The 15,420-nt window shown below is 32.7% G+C and overlaps 3 protein-coding genes across 3 annotated transcripts; 2 read left to right on the top strand and 1 right to left on the bottom strand.

Moving 5' to 3' along the window:
* The first annotated feature begins 377 nt into the window (after positions 1-377).
* On the top strand, positions 378-5,443 carry LOC11428730 (flap endonuclease GEN-like 1). Its single transcript, XM_003623799.4, has 8 exons — positions 378-822; positions 1,805-1,981; positions 2,224-2,394; positions 3,044-3,225; positions 3,521-3,761; positions 3,938-4,073; positions 4,202-4,671; positions 4,906-5,443. The coding sequence occupies exons 1-8, from the start codon at positions 628-630 to the stop codon at positions 5,170-5,172; spliced, it is 1,839 nt and encodes a 612-aa protein (XP_003623847.1). The 5' UTR covers positions 378-627; the 3' UTR covers positions 5,173-5,443.
* A 1,366-nt stretch (positions 5,444-6,809) lies between these two features.
* LOC11432602 (ribosomal RNA small subunit methyltransferase, chloroplastic) lies at positions 6,810-11,975 on the top strand. The gene is made up of 10 exons (XM_003623798.4): positions 6,810-7,093; positions 7,779-7,928; positions 8,256-8,312; positions 8,881-8,979; positions 9,455-9,550; positions 9,710-9,794; positions 10,144-10,196; positions 10,939-11,022; positions 11,260-11,370; positions 11,509-11,975. The coding sequence occupies exons 1-10, from the start codon at positions 6,845-6,847 to the stop codon at positions 11,572-11,574; spliced, it is 1,050 nt and encodes a 349-aa protein (XP_003623846.1). The 5' UTR covers positions 6,810-6,844; the 3' UTR covers positions 11,575-11,975.
* Positions 11,976-12,141: 166 nt separating this feature from the next.
* On the bottom strand, positions 12,142-13,065 carry LOC11423488 (uncharacterized). Its single transcript, XM_003623797.4, has one exon. The coding sequence runs from the start codon at positions 12,852-12,854 to the stop codon at positions 12,378-12,380; it is 477 nt and encodes a 158-aa protein (XP_003623845.2). The 5' UTR covers positions 12,855-13,065; the 3' UTR covers positions 12,142-12,377.
* Between the last annotated feature and the right edge of the window lie 2,355 nt (positions 13,066-15,420).

Below are 15,420 nucleotides of genomic sequence, written 5' to 3'. Positions count from 1 at the left end.
AGTTACACACGGATGATCTCTAGTTAAATAAAAAACAATTATTTTTGGAAGAAATGAACTAATAATTAGTATATTTGAGAAAAATAGTAAAAGTATCTACTAATTTGCAATAATTATATATTTAGATATAATTTTTTTAAAAATGGACTTATATTTTAGGATCTATAATAAAAAATATAGTGTAGTAATTTAGCAAAAATGGTGTGCAAATAGTAGAAACTTTATGCCTACCCAAAAGCCGAAAAAATAATAATACGAATAATATCACTTCGTGAACATACTTCAATTGATAGAGACATTGAAGTATTCAGGAATCGAGTTCGAACACGATCTATATTTTATAAGTTACTTGACCAAAAAATTGTGAGCTTACTCTCAAAACTCAATTGGGCTTTTGAAGTGTCAAATCGTTTCATCATCTGTAACGGTACAAAACACCCAACGGCTAAATTCATTTCATTCTTCCAAAAAAAAAAAAAAACACTCTCTGTCTTCTCTCTTCCAAAAACGTAACCTAACAGTAACATACAAAATCTGTTCAGTGTCTGTTTCACAACAAGACAAAATTTTGATGTTGTTTTCGTTGACCCATTATCGTGATTAAGCAGAAAAACGCTTAATTCAATCATGGGTGTTGGTGGTAATTTCTGGGAGTTGTTGAAGCCCTATTCACGCAATGAAGGTTTTGATTTCTTGAGAAACAAGCGAGTTGCTATTGATTTATCGTTTTGGATTGTTCAGCATAACAATGCTATCAAAACCCATGTCAAGAAACCTCACCTCAGACTCACTTTTTTTCGGACGATTAATCTCTTTTCTAAGGTTCTCTCTTATTCCCTTCATTGTGTTTTTGTTTCATGGTAATGTAGAGAATTTACAGTTTTCATTTTTTTAGCCATTTTGATTATATTAAAAAAAAATTAATTGTTTGGTTTTGGATTAGTTTGATTATATGATTGTTAAAAAATGTGTATTTACCTTTTTTGCTATGCTTGCGTGTATGTAGTTCAGCAGCAATTGGGGCTTAATGAATTCATATGTTGAAATTTGATTTTTTTGGAACCCTTTTGATTATAAAGAAAAAAATTGAGAGATTGTTTGGTTTTGACTTTTTAGTTGTGTTTGAGTATGGTTTAACAGCAATTTGGGGCTTAATGAATTCAAATGTTGATGATTTTAGCTTCTTTGTTGACGAAATTTGATTGTTTTTTTTTAAAACCTTTTGATTATTTAAGAAGAAAATTTAGAGTTTGTTTGGTTGGGTTAGTTTAGTTATGGATTGTAAGAAAATGTGTTTTTTTACCTTTTTGGTTATGTTTGAGTGTGGTTCAACATCAATTTACAGTTTAATGAATTCAAATGTTGATGATTTTAGCTTCTGTGTATAAAATTTGATTTGTTTACCCTTTTAAAAGAGAAAAACTGAGAGATTGTTTTATTTTGGGTTGGTTTAATCATATTACAACAACATCAACCAAGCCTTATCCCACTAAGTGGGGTCGGCTACATGGATCAAATTACGCCATAATGTTTGGTTTAATAATCATATTGTTGTTATAAAACGTGTTATTACCTTTTTGGTTATGTTTGAGTATGGTTCCAAACACAAATTGAAGTTTAATGAATTCAATTTGAATTACTTATCATTTGTTGTATTTGAATTCAGTGGAGTGGAGTTTGATAGTGGTAATCTAAATTATTGTTCTGTTTTTTCGTTTTAGTCTTGTGTGTTGAGTTGGTATGGAACAGTCAAACTGAGGATGGAAGTGATGTTTTATGATGATATAATAATTTTTTTTTGTAGTTTGGAGCGTTTCCGGTGTTCGTTGTTGATGGGACTCCGTCGCCGTTGAAATCACAGGCCAGGATTGCTAGATTTTTCCGGTCTTCTGGAATTGAGTCGACTAGCTTGCCGGTTGCTGAAGAAGGTGTTTCAGCTGGGAGGAACAGTACATTTTCAAGATGTGTTCAAGAGTGTGTGGTGTGTTAATTCTTTCACCTTGATGGTTATCATAAGTCACAACTATATTTTTGCACTTAGTTGCTAAAACGTGGTGCATTCACCTAATTTTTCTACCAATATGTTGATTCTATATCTTATGTCAGAATTCAGGAACACTTATTTACTTTCCAGATGTAGTTTCTGGTTTTTCTTTTCTTTTTTGTTTGGTTAGTTATTCTTTTAAACACCTTTCCTTATAGCTATATGTTAATCGGTGATAGGAACTTGCTAAGCTACTTGGGATTCCTGTACTGAAGGCTAAAGGAGAAGCTGAGGCACTCTGTGCCCAATTAAATAGTGAAGGTCATGTAGATGCATGCATCACACCTGACAGTGATGCATTCCTCTTTGGGGCGAAATGCATTATAAAATCATTCTCTCCCAACTCAAAAGTAAGCGAACATCGTCATTGTATTTTCTTTATATTTCATTTCATCCTTCAGCGATTATAACATAACCTTTGATTTATTTATTTGAATTCAGCGCTAGCATCCATGTTTGCTTAGTTTACAAGTTTTTACGTCATATGGCTTTTATTAAATGGTAGCATGCTAAATGGTATCATGATTCATGAATCTTATTTCAATTATAGGCTGACTACCTGAGTTTTGAGTTTTCTGGTTATATCTGTATAGGAACACTATTATACCCTATGCTTCTTTTTTCTCATCAGTCATATCAAGAAAATAATTGCTTATTCAATCTTCCATGATAGTTTGTCTTTTCCAAAAACTCCCGTAACTTGGCAATGTCAGACATTTGCATGAAAACAAATTTATTGTCTTAACTGTGTCAGACTTCTATTAGTTCTAATCTTAAAGCAATTGTGAGCTCTCATCTTTCCATACCCACATTATATCATCTGCAAAAGCATGCATACAACCATGGTAAATTTAGATTAATACGGGATAACTGAACCAGAGAATTATAATGGTCCTCTGGTAATACTTTTCTAATTGGCATCTTTGCGTTCCTACTCTCCCCCCTTCCTGTATTTTGGAAAGTCGACGTGGTTTATTTTCTTTTCCTTTTTGCATGCAGGAACCTTTTGAATGCTACAATATGTCAGATATTGAAGCTGGGCTTGGATTGAAGAGGAAACACCTAATAGCTATCTCTCTTTTGGTTGGAAATGATCATGATTTGAGTGGTGTTCAAGGGATCGGAATTGATAGTGCTCTTCGTTTTGTTCAAGCTTTTGGTGAAGATGATATATTGAATAGGTATTAAACTAATCCTTCTGAGGGGAATCCATATATATCATTTGAAATTATTATTATTATTATATGTTACAGACCATTCCATTCATGTAAAGAAACAATAGCTAAGATAATTTGAGAGAAAGTGATAATAGAAACTTGATTCTGAATTGTATTTCTTAGTTTATTATACCCTATGCTACACCTATATCATAGCTTTCATGTTAGGCATGAAACAATGGAAATGAAAAGAGATTTAAATGAACAGAATAAAATTTTTGGTCTTTGTGGTCCTGATTGAATATGATCTTTAATGCAGATTACATGAGATAGGCAAAGGGAATGCTTTTCAAGTTCCTATCGACATTAAAGCTGAGGAAAATATGGATATTGATGGGAACTCCCCAAATACAAAACAAACTCACTGCTCATTCTGTGGGCATCCAGGCAACAAAAGAGATCATATGAAGTTTTCATGTGAATTTTGTGTCGCGGATGACAATGAAGGTTGCTTGAAAAAACCAGAGGGTTTTAAATGTGATTGCAACTCTTGTTGTATGGTATGATCTCTAGATCGATTTTCTCACTGTCTGATTTGTTGAAGTATTTTGAAGTGCTTTGTCATCATATATGGTTTTTAATGTTTTTTTACTATATTTTTGGCCAATAAAATAGACTTTTTCTAGTTCATTTTTTTAATAGTTTTCAAAAGCACTTAATGATATTTGAATGACAGAATAGGAAACATAAGGAGCAGAAAAAGATGGAAAATTGGCACACAAAAATCTGTGACAAGATTGCAAAGGAGCCAAATTTTCCAAAGGATGAAATCATTGATATGTATCTATGCAATGACAATGGTTACTTTTCCGGTACGTTTAACTGTGATGAATATTATTATAGCCATTTTTTTTTCTGTATATGATTGATCTGATAAAGTTGTTTTAAGTGTGTTATTGCATCCGTCACTCATTCTATATTTACTTAACTTTGTTTGCAGCGAATGATGGACCTCAGATCTCATGGGAAAGACCGAATATGGACCTTCTGGTTGATTTTTTAAACTTCCATCAGAACTGGGATCCGTCATACATTCGGCGGATTATGTTTCCTATGATGTCAACCATCTTCTTGAGAGAAATGGCTACAACTCCAACCGATAGTTTGCTATTTGGGCAGTTTGAGTTTGCTTCTTTAAAACGTGTGAAGACGAGATACGGATATCAGTTTTACGTTGTCAAGTGGAAACGTGCAATGGGAAATATTGCCTCTAAAACTCCAGCAAATAAATCTGGCATGCAAGAAGATGTTATAGAGCTTGATGTTGATGAAACAGTGGATCTACTAGACGATTGCGATTTTCCCCAGATTTGTGAAGAAGATGGATGTAGTTTTCTCTTGACAGATGAAAATATGGACCTTGTTGGGGCTGCTTACCCAGAAGAAGTGAAAAGGTTCCGGCAGGAACAGGTATTTATTATTTCATATCTAGCGTATGGTTTATCAACTATCATCCATTTTTGTTGGTTATGAATCATAAAAGAGTGCTAATGATTAGCATCTAACTGGCTCCATTAACCACTTAAGTAAGCGGCGTTAAACCGCTTAGGTGGTTAACTATTTTGACTTTTAGAATGATCTTAGTTTTACATGCATGATTTGTACACCCTTCTGTTTTGAGATATAAATGATTTAAATTTGCAGGAATTGAAGGACGTGAAACGAAAAAAGAATCCGACCTCAATATCTCAAGAAAACGAAAAGTCCTCAACATCACCAAACTCAAAAGGTGTCCAGCTAAATATTACAGAGTTCTTCCCAACAACCAAAAGTAAACATAATCCAAAACATGGAGAAGAGTCATCATCCAATAAAAATGACAACCAAGACAGCGGAGGCTCAAAACCAAAGAGGAAATCGTCAAGTCCTAATATTCCAAAATCTGTTAGGCGTCGCCTTTTGTTTGACTAGTAGTGTGTATAAAATATGCTTTTGAGCATTGGATCTCTAATATGATATTAACTAATTTTTTTTTCTTGATAGAGATATTAACTGAGTGTTGAAAAGGTGACAACAGACCCTTTTAATTTTGTGTTCATGACCAAGGGCAGTTAGTTCAGTGTGTATGTGTAGTTAACAATTAGTTTGGAATAATATCATCAGTTTCTGTTTCTGTCTCTGTTATTGACATCAAATTTATAAGAGGACAGCTACAATTCCTTTTGCATGCTTGCATGCTTAATGTTGTGTAAGTGGGAGGTGGTGGATGAGGGTTTGAATTTAATGATACCGCAATGAGATAGTTCAAGTCTCTTTCAGTTTAACCGATGATGATAGATTCAAATTCAATTCCGAAAATACAGTAGTGGTGAAACTCATTATGATCCTATCATACGTGACTTAAGGGATTGATCATCTTCACACAAAGGTTATACTTGTTTACACTAAAAACAACAGTGTACCTTAATATTCTCCCATATTTTTAAGAATCACTACAAGTTATAAATCATTTTAGATTTTACTTGGCCAATCTATTCAATATTACCTTTGTCTATTTCATTTTTCAAAAAGTTCAATCTATTCTATTGACAAAACAGATGGAATATTGATTCAAAAAAATCTTAAATTAGTCTCTAGTCCATATTAAGCATGGGTTTTATTATATTTATGCAGTTATTTTTTGGTAAATATTTGAGTTGTTTGTATAATTGGAAAGTTGAAATAATATAAAAAAGTAAGTGGAACCCATTTGAAGAACCTAAATAGGCATGATGGATGTGGATACTCTTACAATTATCTTTATCATCATGAGTGAGACGATGACTTGATCGGTGTCAGTTTGACAAAGAGAAAACAAAGAAAAATGAAAATAAACAAGTTTTAAGACACTTGTATTAGTCTTCTCTATCAAGTCATCGTGTCACTTTCTAAGTCGATAAAAATCGTGAACTTCTTCTTTTTGGTGATTACAATAGTAGTTATAAGAATTGTAGTTAGAGTTTTGTATTATTTTCAGTTGATGGTGGTGCACACTGCACAGTGGACCTTTTTATTTTTGTTTTTTGTGGTGGCCGGAGTTTGAACCTCGGACCTTGCATATACTCCCTCCGTCCCAAATTGTAAGACGTTTTGGTCATTTCACACGTATTAAGAAATGTAATTAATATTGCGTGGGGAAGAGAAATTATGAGTTGTTTTACAAAATTATCCCTAATAAATGGTATGGAAAAGATAAATGAAATAATTGAAAGAAGAGATAGTAATTAATAGTTAAGGATATAATAGGAAAAGTAACATAAATATTTCATTGGTATTGTAAAGCGACATATAATTTGGGACAAATTTTTTTTCTAAAGCGACATACAATTTGGGACGGAGGGAGTATTATGCATTGTCTTTACCAACTGAGCTAAACTCACGAGGACGCAAAGTGGACCATTTATCAAAGGTTGCTAGAACTCTAGTAAAAATATTCAAAAATACGAAGAAAAAAAATTATGAATAAAAAGATTAAAGATTAAATATGATATGATAAGCAGATATATATATATAAGCTATTTTTATAATTCTTCAAAAAAAAAAAAGTAGCTATTTTTATAACTAGTTTGAAGATTGTAACGGGAATAACGAACAACTAAAAAACATGTCTCAATCTCTTTCTCACAGATGTTATCTTCAAACACTCCCGCCAATATCTCACAACGCAACCTTCAACTCCCGCCACAAACCGCCACCGCCGCGAAATCCTACCGGCGACAAACGGAGTCGAAAATTCTACGTAGCTTGTGGCCGTGGAAACAACAGAGCTTCGACGACAAACAAAGACGATTACCATGCCACTCTCAAAGCTCTTAACTCCAAAGGCAGATCCCCCAAAAAATCTCTTGGTCAGGTGAGAAGGTTTCTGATGACCCATTGAGTTGTAACACTTCAAAGTACAATTTTTTTTATTTGTTTGGTGATGAATTTTATTGTGGGGCATTTTATAGAACATGTGGTGGGCGTGTGTTGTTTTGTACTGAGGATGGTTTGGATAAACTTATTTGAGCTTATTGACCGATACAAATGCTTCTAAGAGTGTTTAGGAAGACTTATAAAAACAACTTATGACATGTTCATAAGCGGTTTGAACTTATTTCCATGAGCTCGCCAGGATAGCTTATGAAAACAGTGTATAACTTACATGAAAACAGTTTTATCTTTTGTTATAGAAATAGCTTATACATAAAAAATACTTGTATGGTACGCACTTATGCTATAAGTGCTTAATTAAGTTGTTTATCCAAACTTGTGTTGTAGCACTCCAAAATCTATAAGTGCTTAATTTTGTCCTTATGTTTTGTTGTTCGGAAGATATTATATGGATGTTACTTGTATATTTCATTGGGAGGCTTTGGTTTGACATGAATTTTGTGTTTTAGCTTTCCAAAATGTGATTTTGTCTTTTGTTTTATCGTTTGGAGATTATTTTGCTGGAAATTGTTTTGAGGGCTTCATTTGGTGGTGTTTGGTGTGAAATTTATTTGGTTATATGCTTATGAAAATTTTGTGCAATTTGGGTATTATTTGATTTGCAGAATTATATGTTGAACTCTGACATAAATGAGCAACTTGTTGGTGTGGCTGGTGTTGAGGAAGGTGATGTGGTGCTGGAAATTGGGCCAGGAACTGGTTCCTTGACCAATACGCTTATTAATTCTGGCGCATTTGTTCTCGCAGTTGAGAAGGTTTGCAGTTTTTCATTAGTAGAAGTGTAGAACTAATTTTAATACACAGACTCACACCCTCATCCTTATCATGAGTCGTTTGTTTCTATGGAGTTTCATAGTTGTCTACATGGAAACAGTTAGTTGTAGTACATGTTTTTTAATGTGAATATTTGGAAATACGAGCTTATTTGTATCATTTTTGGTCGGTCTATTTCATTGAAATATTATTGGTTGAAACATAGGTTGTGTAAATTTTCAAAATTTGTGATAAGTTGGAGTTATAATTTTCATTTCTTTCTTTCACTTCAGCTCAAGTTTATGGTTTTCTATCTTTCATGGATGTAGGATAAACATATGGCCGCCCTCGTGAGCGAAAGATTTTCAAGTACAGGAAAGTTGAAGGTACAGCTCATGATAATTTTGAACTTTATATTTCTTGTTAATAAGATGCAAATTAGGTCTCGAGTGTACAATTATATCTCTTTTTGACATACATTGCATGTTTGGGATCACTAGTACTCCTTGTCTTACCTTCATTGTTAGAGTCAGAGTCTTGAACTAAATTTACTACTGGGCAGGATCGTCCTCTTGAATTTACGTTAGCTACTGTTCCACTCTTTTTCGTCAAATTCTTAATCCATTCAAAAGATCTTATGCCGTGCCATGTAATTTCTCTGTAGTTTTTTAGATTTTGGTTCATTTGTTGTTTCAGTCTTCTCATTATATTGCTAGGTCCTATTTCATCTTCCAATGCCTGTGTCACATGTATGGTTTTTATGTTAAAATAATGATAACTTAGGACCAGTTTCTGTATGATTAATGTTGACCTTTCGAAACCAAGTGATTGGGCTCAAATGGTTAATAAGCTCCACATAAGGACGAATCGTTCAACAGAACCCGAGTTCAATTCCTAAGAGCCGGAGGGGGTTAACCCAAAATAAATGTTGACCTTTTGATAAAATACTTGCAGGTTTTGAATGAGGATATTGTGAAATGTCATGTGCGCTCCCATATATCATCATTGGTTGGAAGCACAGAGGATATAGATTCAGATACTAGAAAAGCAAAAGTGAGAATTCTGTTCCCTAAACTACTAAACAGCAATACACAATTATTTTGTTATTTACCAAATTTTAGAAAGTGTTGGCTACTTGATAAAGGAGGATGATTTGCCCCTAACATTCAGCTCCACTCATCACTCTTAGAAAATATGGATCACCGTTTCCACTTTGTGTGTACAGCAGAGGGAACTATGGTGGATGTAATGGGTATTGGGTCAATTGCTGTTGGTTAGTTTGGACCTTTGTTTGGTGGGCATAAATGAATCGGTAGATTTTCCAGTAACAACCCACTAGCCAGTGACTAAACTCAATGGCATAAACCTAAATAAAGTCATTTGACAGCTTAACTTCATGTGTCCTAAACTAAGTAGCAATATTTTAACCATGACGTTTTGGTGCTTTCCTCTGCCAAATTAATTTTGCTAGATTATACCAGATTATATGTAACTTGTTGTAAATCCTGAAATGGTATGTTGTTTGCAGGTGGTTGCTAACATTCCTTTCTATATCAGTACAGATGTAATCAAACTACTACTCCCAATGGGTGACATTTTCTCAGAAGTGGTTCTCTTACTCCAGGTTAGAATTGATTTCTCGCTAGTCTAGTGTACTGTCTATTTATATCTGATTCACTATAAATGATTGTGTTCATAATATTCAGATTCTATTGCCTCCTTTTTAATGTTCATGGCCTTAATGTAATAACAGTTATTAACTAAATAGATTAAATTATTGCAGGAGGAGACTGCCCTGCGCTGGGTAGAACCATCGCTCCGGACCCCTGAGTATCGTCCTATCAATATATTTGTTAATTTCTACTCAGGTGCATAAAAAGATAGTTGAGTGCTACGTATATTTGTTGATAGTTTGTATCTTTTTACAATCAAGTAACACAAGTTTTCACATGGTAAATCAAATAAAACTCATTAAACCAGTCAAGTTATGGAAAAGATTGAACTGTTTAACTGTGCTTAATCTGTGATGGCAATCATGATTCAAGAAACAAAAACTCAAAGAAATCACTAAAAAAAATTGGACTATAAGTCTATAATCCTTTCCTGTGGCTTCTTAACAAGTTATTGTACATAAAACTGCATGCAACTAGAGATTTCGATATTCATTAACACCAAATTTGGTGTATTTTATGCTGAAGTTCTGACTCTCTTTTGCAGATCCCGAGTACAAATTTAAGGTTGCAAGAACAAATTTTTTCCCTCAGCCTAATGTAAGTGATATGCACCAGAATGATCTTGGTTGTTGTATTTTGTTTTTCTTGTGCTTGAGAACAGATAAATTATAAAATATCTCATGCTATAAAAAGCTTTGCTCTCCGCATGATTCTTTTAGGATAATCAATATATGCAAGAGGCATTAGTTGTATATATGATTTTTGAAATCAAGAGATATCTATGTGTTTGAATTAAATTTTAAAAATTATTTTACTATCTGAAACAAATTCACATGCCTGTTTGTTTTCCCCATTTTGGTTTCACTAGAATCTAAAACAAACTGTAAAGCGAAGTGGCTTATGAAAAACTTGCATTGGGACTTGTAATTTGATACCATGCCGCAAATGAGAGATATATAATACAAACAGAAAAAGTAGGCGACGCCCGTGAAGCAACTATTTTTCAAGAATTTTTTTTAGACAAATGTTAGTTGTTAGTGTGTTATGTTAGTAGACATGGTTTGAACTCTGGACCTCCTACTCAAACTCCTCCCAGTATCCCAGTTAAACCACTTGAGCTACACCTCGGTTACACTATTTTTCAAGAAAGTGAAAGCCGTTACTGGTAATGAAAGTAAAGAAAACCATTTATTTAACTATTTAACTATAAAAAAGGAAGAAGGAATGTCAGTAGGTCCTGAAAAATGCAGGAGATATGGTTATTGGCTGTATATTGCATATCAGTAGATTTTGTGGGTAGTAACAAAAATTAGACTGATTCATTTTCATGTTTGTCTAGGTTGATGCAGCCGTTGTCTCATTCAAACTGAAGCAACCATCAGAATATCCCCAAGTTTCGTCGAATAAAAGCTTCTTTTCAATGGTACCTTCCCTTTCTCCATCATACATTGTCATGCATGGAGTTTCTGCGGATTCTCATCTTTAGTTTCATTAAAGTCCTTTTGCACTGAAATATCCCGTTGTGTGCATTAATTACTGAAAATTTTATTTGTTATTTGATAATGTTTTCTTCCAAGCTACTCTAAACAAAGATAATGTCACAAACATAAACACCTCTTTCACCGTTTTTGATTAACAGTTCAGTTCTATATACTTCCAGGTTAATTCAGCATTCAATGAGAAGCGTAAGATGATACGAAAGTCACTTCAACACATATGCACATCCCTTGAGATAGAAGAAGCCTTAGAAAGCATAGGTCTTCTAAGTACTGTAAGTTATCGGCGTGTGCTACACTGCTACTCTGTTATTTTTATTTTCATTTTATGCCCTTACTCACCGAATTTCATTTGTTCTGATATTTTGTTTCTCAATGAGATTATGCTGACTCATGTGTTCTGATGTATGCAGTCAAGGCCTGAAGAACTAACATTGGATGATTTTGTAAAACTGCACAACTCAATTACCAAAGAGTAGCTGTTTGCTTTTCTGTGATATTGAAGACCAAACTTTAGCAGAAGAAGGTCCCAAAGATTCCCACATTCACAAGGCTTTTTGTTGCAGCAGATACATGATTCAAACAAAGAACCAAAGTATTGAGAGTCATGACGAATATACTCAAAGCCCAACAGTTATCTTCAACTAATGTTTCAAGATTAGGGGCATGATGTTCGTAAATGATAGAAAGATATTAGGTTCATACCAAGCACTGCATCCATTTGTCTTATGTATAATCCTGTAAATTTCACTGCCATCAAAGGCACTTGTAGCCAAGGTTTATGAAACAATCCGCAATCATGACTGTGACTGTTGCGACGATAAGTTTTTTTTGTCTCTGCGACCATATTTGCAATCTCATCAATCATATTTGACTGCAATTTTCTACAATAATAACAAGTATTGCAACACAGCTGCAATCCAAAACCTTGTTTGTGCCCAATATCACAGAAATCATATTCTTGAAGCTGATACATATATAAAGGAAAACTGGAAGCATTTTTCATTTTAACTCCAACATCAATTATCTAAACAATAGGTAATGTGTAACCAATAAAATGAATTCAATTGTATTTTTCTTGAACCAAACCACAAAGATAATTAGCACCCAAAAAAATAAAATCAGTAAAGAACTAGCATAACATAACATTTGTTTCATTTATGCAGCCTGACTCACTTTACAATACATCTCAAATCTTCCATGTCTAAAAACCATATTCATCAACAAAAATTAATCTACCTATTTCCTAAACAAAAAAAGGGAACAAAGCAAAACATCATCATCAACCATGAAACTGGTAGACAAGGTCCAATGCCCTCAACTTAACAGCATGTGGATCATAATCCTTAACAAACCCATCATTGGATAATCGCTTCTCCTCTACCCGGGCCGCCGCAGACGGCGACAAGGGCCGTTTTGGTCTCTTGTTTTTGATGAAGCAGTCTCTGAATTTCTGCTCAACCTTGTCAATTGTACATTTTGATGTCTCTTCATCATCACCATCATCATCTTCTCCATCATCCCCCAGCTGCATAGGAGCAGCACCGTTGGCAGATGAGACAGAGTTTTCAGGCACCGGAGGAGATTGAAGGGTTGATAGGAAGGCGGTGAGATGATGGTGAGCTTGGTGTAAGGAAGTGTGGATTTGATTGAGATGAGATGGATTTGATGATGGTAGTTGTTTTGCCATGAAAGTGGCTTGTTCAAGAGAAACAATGAGTTCTGACAGTGATGATGAGTGTGGTTGTTCTTCCATCATGAAAATGGAAAAGATCACTTTTTTGTGTTTTTTGAAGGAACAATGTTACATAGTACAAAAGGGTTTGTTTGTGTTTGTGTGTTGAGTGTGTGTGTTAAATAAGCAAATGAGAAACAAGAATAGTGTGTCCTAGGTTTGGCTGGATTGCAGATATTATTGTTGATGTGTTTTGAATGTTAATGATGTTTTTTTGGGGAGTTACTGATCTGATATTATTGTTTGGAGATGTGGATAGTTCAATTCAATCTCTTTTTTCATTTCATTCACACCATCATATTCACTGCATTCTTTGAGTTTGGTAGTGTGCCCAATAATGGGTTAACATTGTTTGTTTTATCCGAGGTAAAATAGGTCATTTTCGTCCCATAAGTGTAACTCAGTTGATAGCTATCAGAGACAATGTTTGCAGGGTTAGGGTTCGAATCCCGGATTCTCTACACTTAAAAAGTGTGTGATCTTGCCACTAGGCTATTGAACCAAAAAAAAAAAAAAAAAAAGTCATTTTCGGGTTACTCTCCTGTAAAAAAAAATTTCCCGATTTTGTCCTTGTAATTTTAATATTCTTTGATTTTGGACCTTCAAGACATCAAATTACAAAACTTATGGTACTTTTACCCTTTTGTAATTTGAGCAAATTTCGGTTTACGCTTTTGCCCCCTGTAATTTGAGCAAATTTCGGTTTACTCCCTTTGTAATTTTAGTAAATTTCGATTTATCCTCCTGTCATATCATTGATTTTGTACGGTCAAAGTTCATGAATGTCAAAAACCAAAAATCTTCAAATTATAAGGATGAAATCTAAAAAAAATAAAAAATTACAAGGGGATAAAGCGTTATAAACCCATAAATAATTCATTCTCATTGCTCCATCGATTCTAAATTATAAATTGTTTTATGAAAAAAAATGTGTCTCAAATTATAAATCACTTTACAATACGAATGATGATACAATATCAATGAAACATTAATGCTATTTTTTTTTTCTATTATATTATTAACTATTTATTACTTTCTTCTTTTTCAATTATTTAATTTATCTTTCTGATACCATTTCTTAAGGACAATTTTGTAAAACAACTCATAATATTTTTTTCCGAACAAAATTAATTACATTTCTTAATACATGTGAAATTGTTAAAATGACTTATAATTTTTTATGGACGGTGTAAGTAATTTCAGTCTCGTTTGAGTTATGTATGATTCATAAAAATGATCAACTGTGTTGATTTTATTGATAAAATAAACCGAATTTCATTTATTAAAATAATTAAGTGGGTTGAGGCATAATAAATAAGAGTATATAAATAGAAAAGTAATAATAATAATAATTTATTTAGTAAAAAAATAATACTTAATGCTTTTTTTGATCAAGATAATAGTTAATGCTTTATTGATATTTTAAAAGATAAATAATATCATACAAGAAAATATTACAAATTGGAGATATAATATGAGTTGGAAGAAAAACTGTTTAAAGTTAAAAATATTTTTTATTAAAAAAAGCTAATAAGAAAATGATTGTATTTTTCTTTTTGAATGAAAAATCATCAATTGTATTATTTTCTATGATAAAATAAGTTTTATTTAGTTAAGTTTTAACCATTTAGTTTTTAAGAAAATGAGTTCTAATAATTCTGAGTTCGACCGTAAGATAAGTATAGTGCAACTAATGATTATTCCATTCAAAAATCAAACTTAAATTCTACTGAATTCGTCTTATGGTAGATCTTATTAATTACTTGAGTTAAAATACTTGATTAATATAGTAATTGGTGTACTAGTTAGATAAGTTAAGATACTATACAAGTAGTGATGAAAAAAATAATACTTTATAAGTAATCTAAAATAACAAAAAACATACTAGACAAAGAAAGTAATGTAAGAGTCATTTTGTGGAACACATTCAATTTCATGTAATTTGATTGTAAAGATATTTGATGTGCTCAAGATCTGTGATTTTTGTAATTAAATTATTTGACTAAAAAAAAGTTTACTCAAGATATGTTTCCCTTGTTGGTTCAAAATCAATTGAAAATAGTCGATTAAATTTGGTTTACTTTTTAAAATATTTTTTCACAAAACCTGAACCAAACCCCAATTTAATTGCGCACTATGGAACAGCGAAATATTCCGTATCCAAGAATATAGAGACTTCACATTAGAGGTGTTTTAGGTCCGGTTTGGAGGTAAAAAATCAACCGATCCAAAATAAAAATCAGTTTTTGGATATCCAAAGTGTAACATGTAATTTTTTTTATTAATATTAATATTACTCATACGCAATAAAATAATAGGTTTGATACAAAATATGACACAAATTTATTAAAAAAGTTAACATTACACAATAAAAATGATTGATTATATTTGAAATAGATGAAGTAGTAATAATATAGATTAAATTAATGCATTATATAAGATTAAATACCAATAAGCAATATATTAGCGCAATATATAATACTAATAAAATAATATATAAGTATGAAAATTTACTATTGCGGTTCGGTTTGGTTTTGAAAACGCAATCCGAAATCCAATCCGATCATAGCGGTTTTTCCATAACAACATC

This window comes from Medicago truncatula, chromosome 7, assembly GCF_003473485.1.
Source record: "Medicago truncatula cultivar Jemalong A17 chromosome 7, MtrunA17r5.0-ANR, whole genome shotgun sequence".
Classification (NCBI taxonomy): domain Eukaryota; kingdom Viridiplantae; phylum Streptophyta; class Magnoliopsida; order Fabales; family Fabaceae; genus Medicago; species Medicago truncatula.
This window is presented reverse-complemented; position numbering and strand designations above follow the sequence as displayed.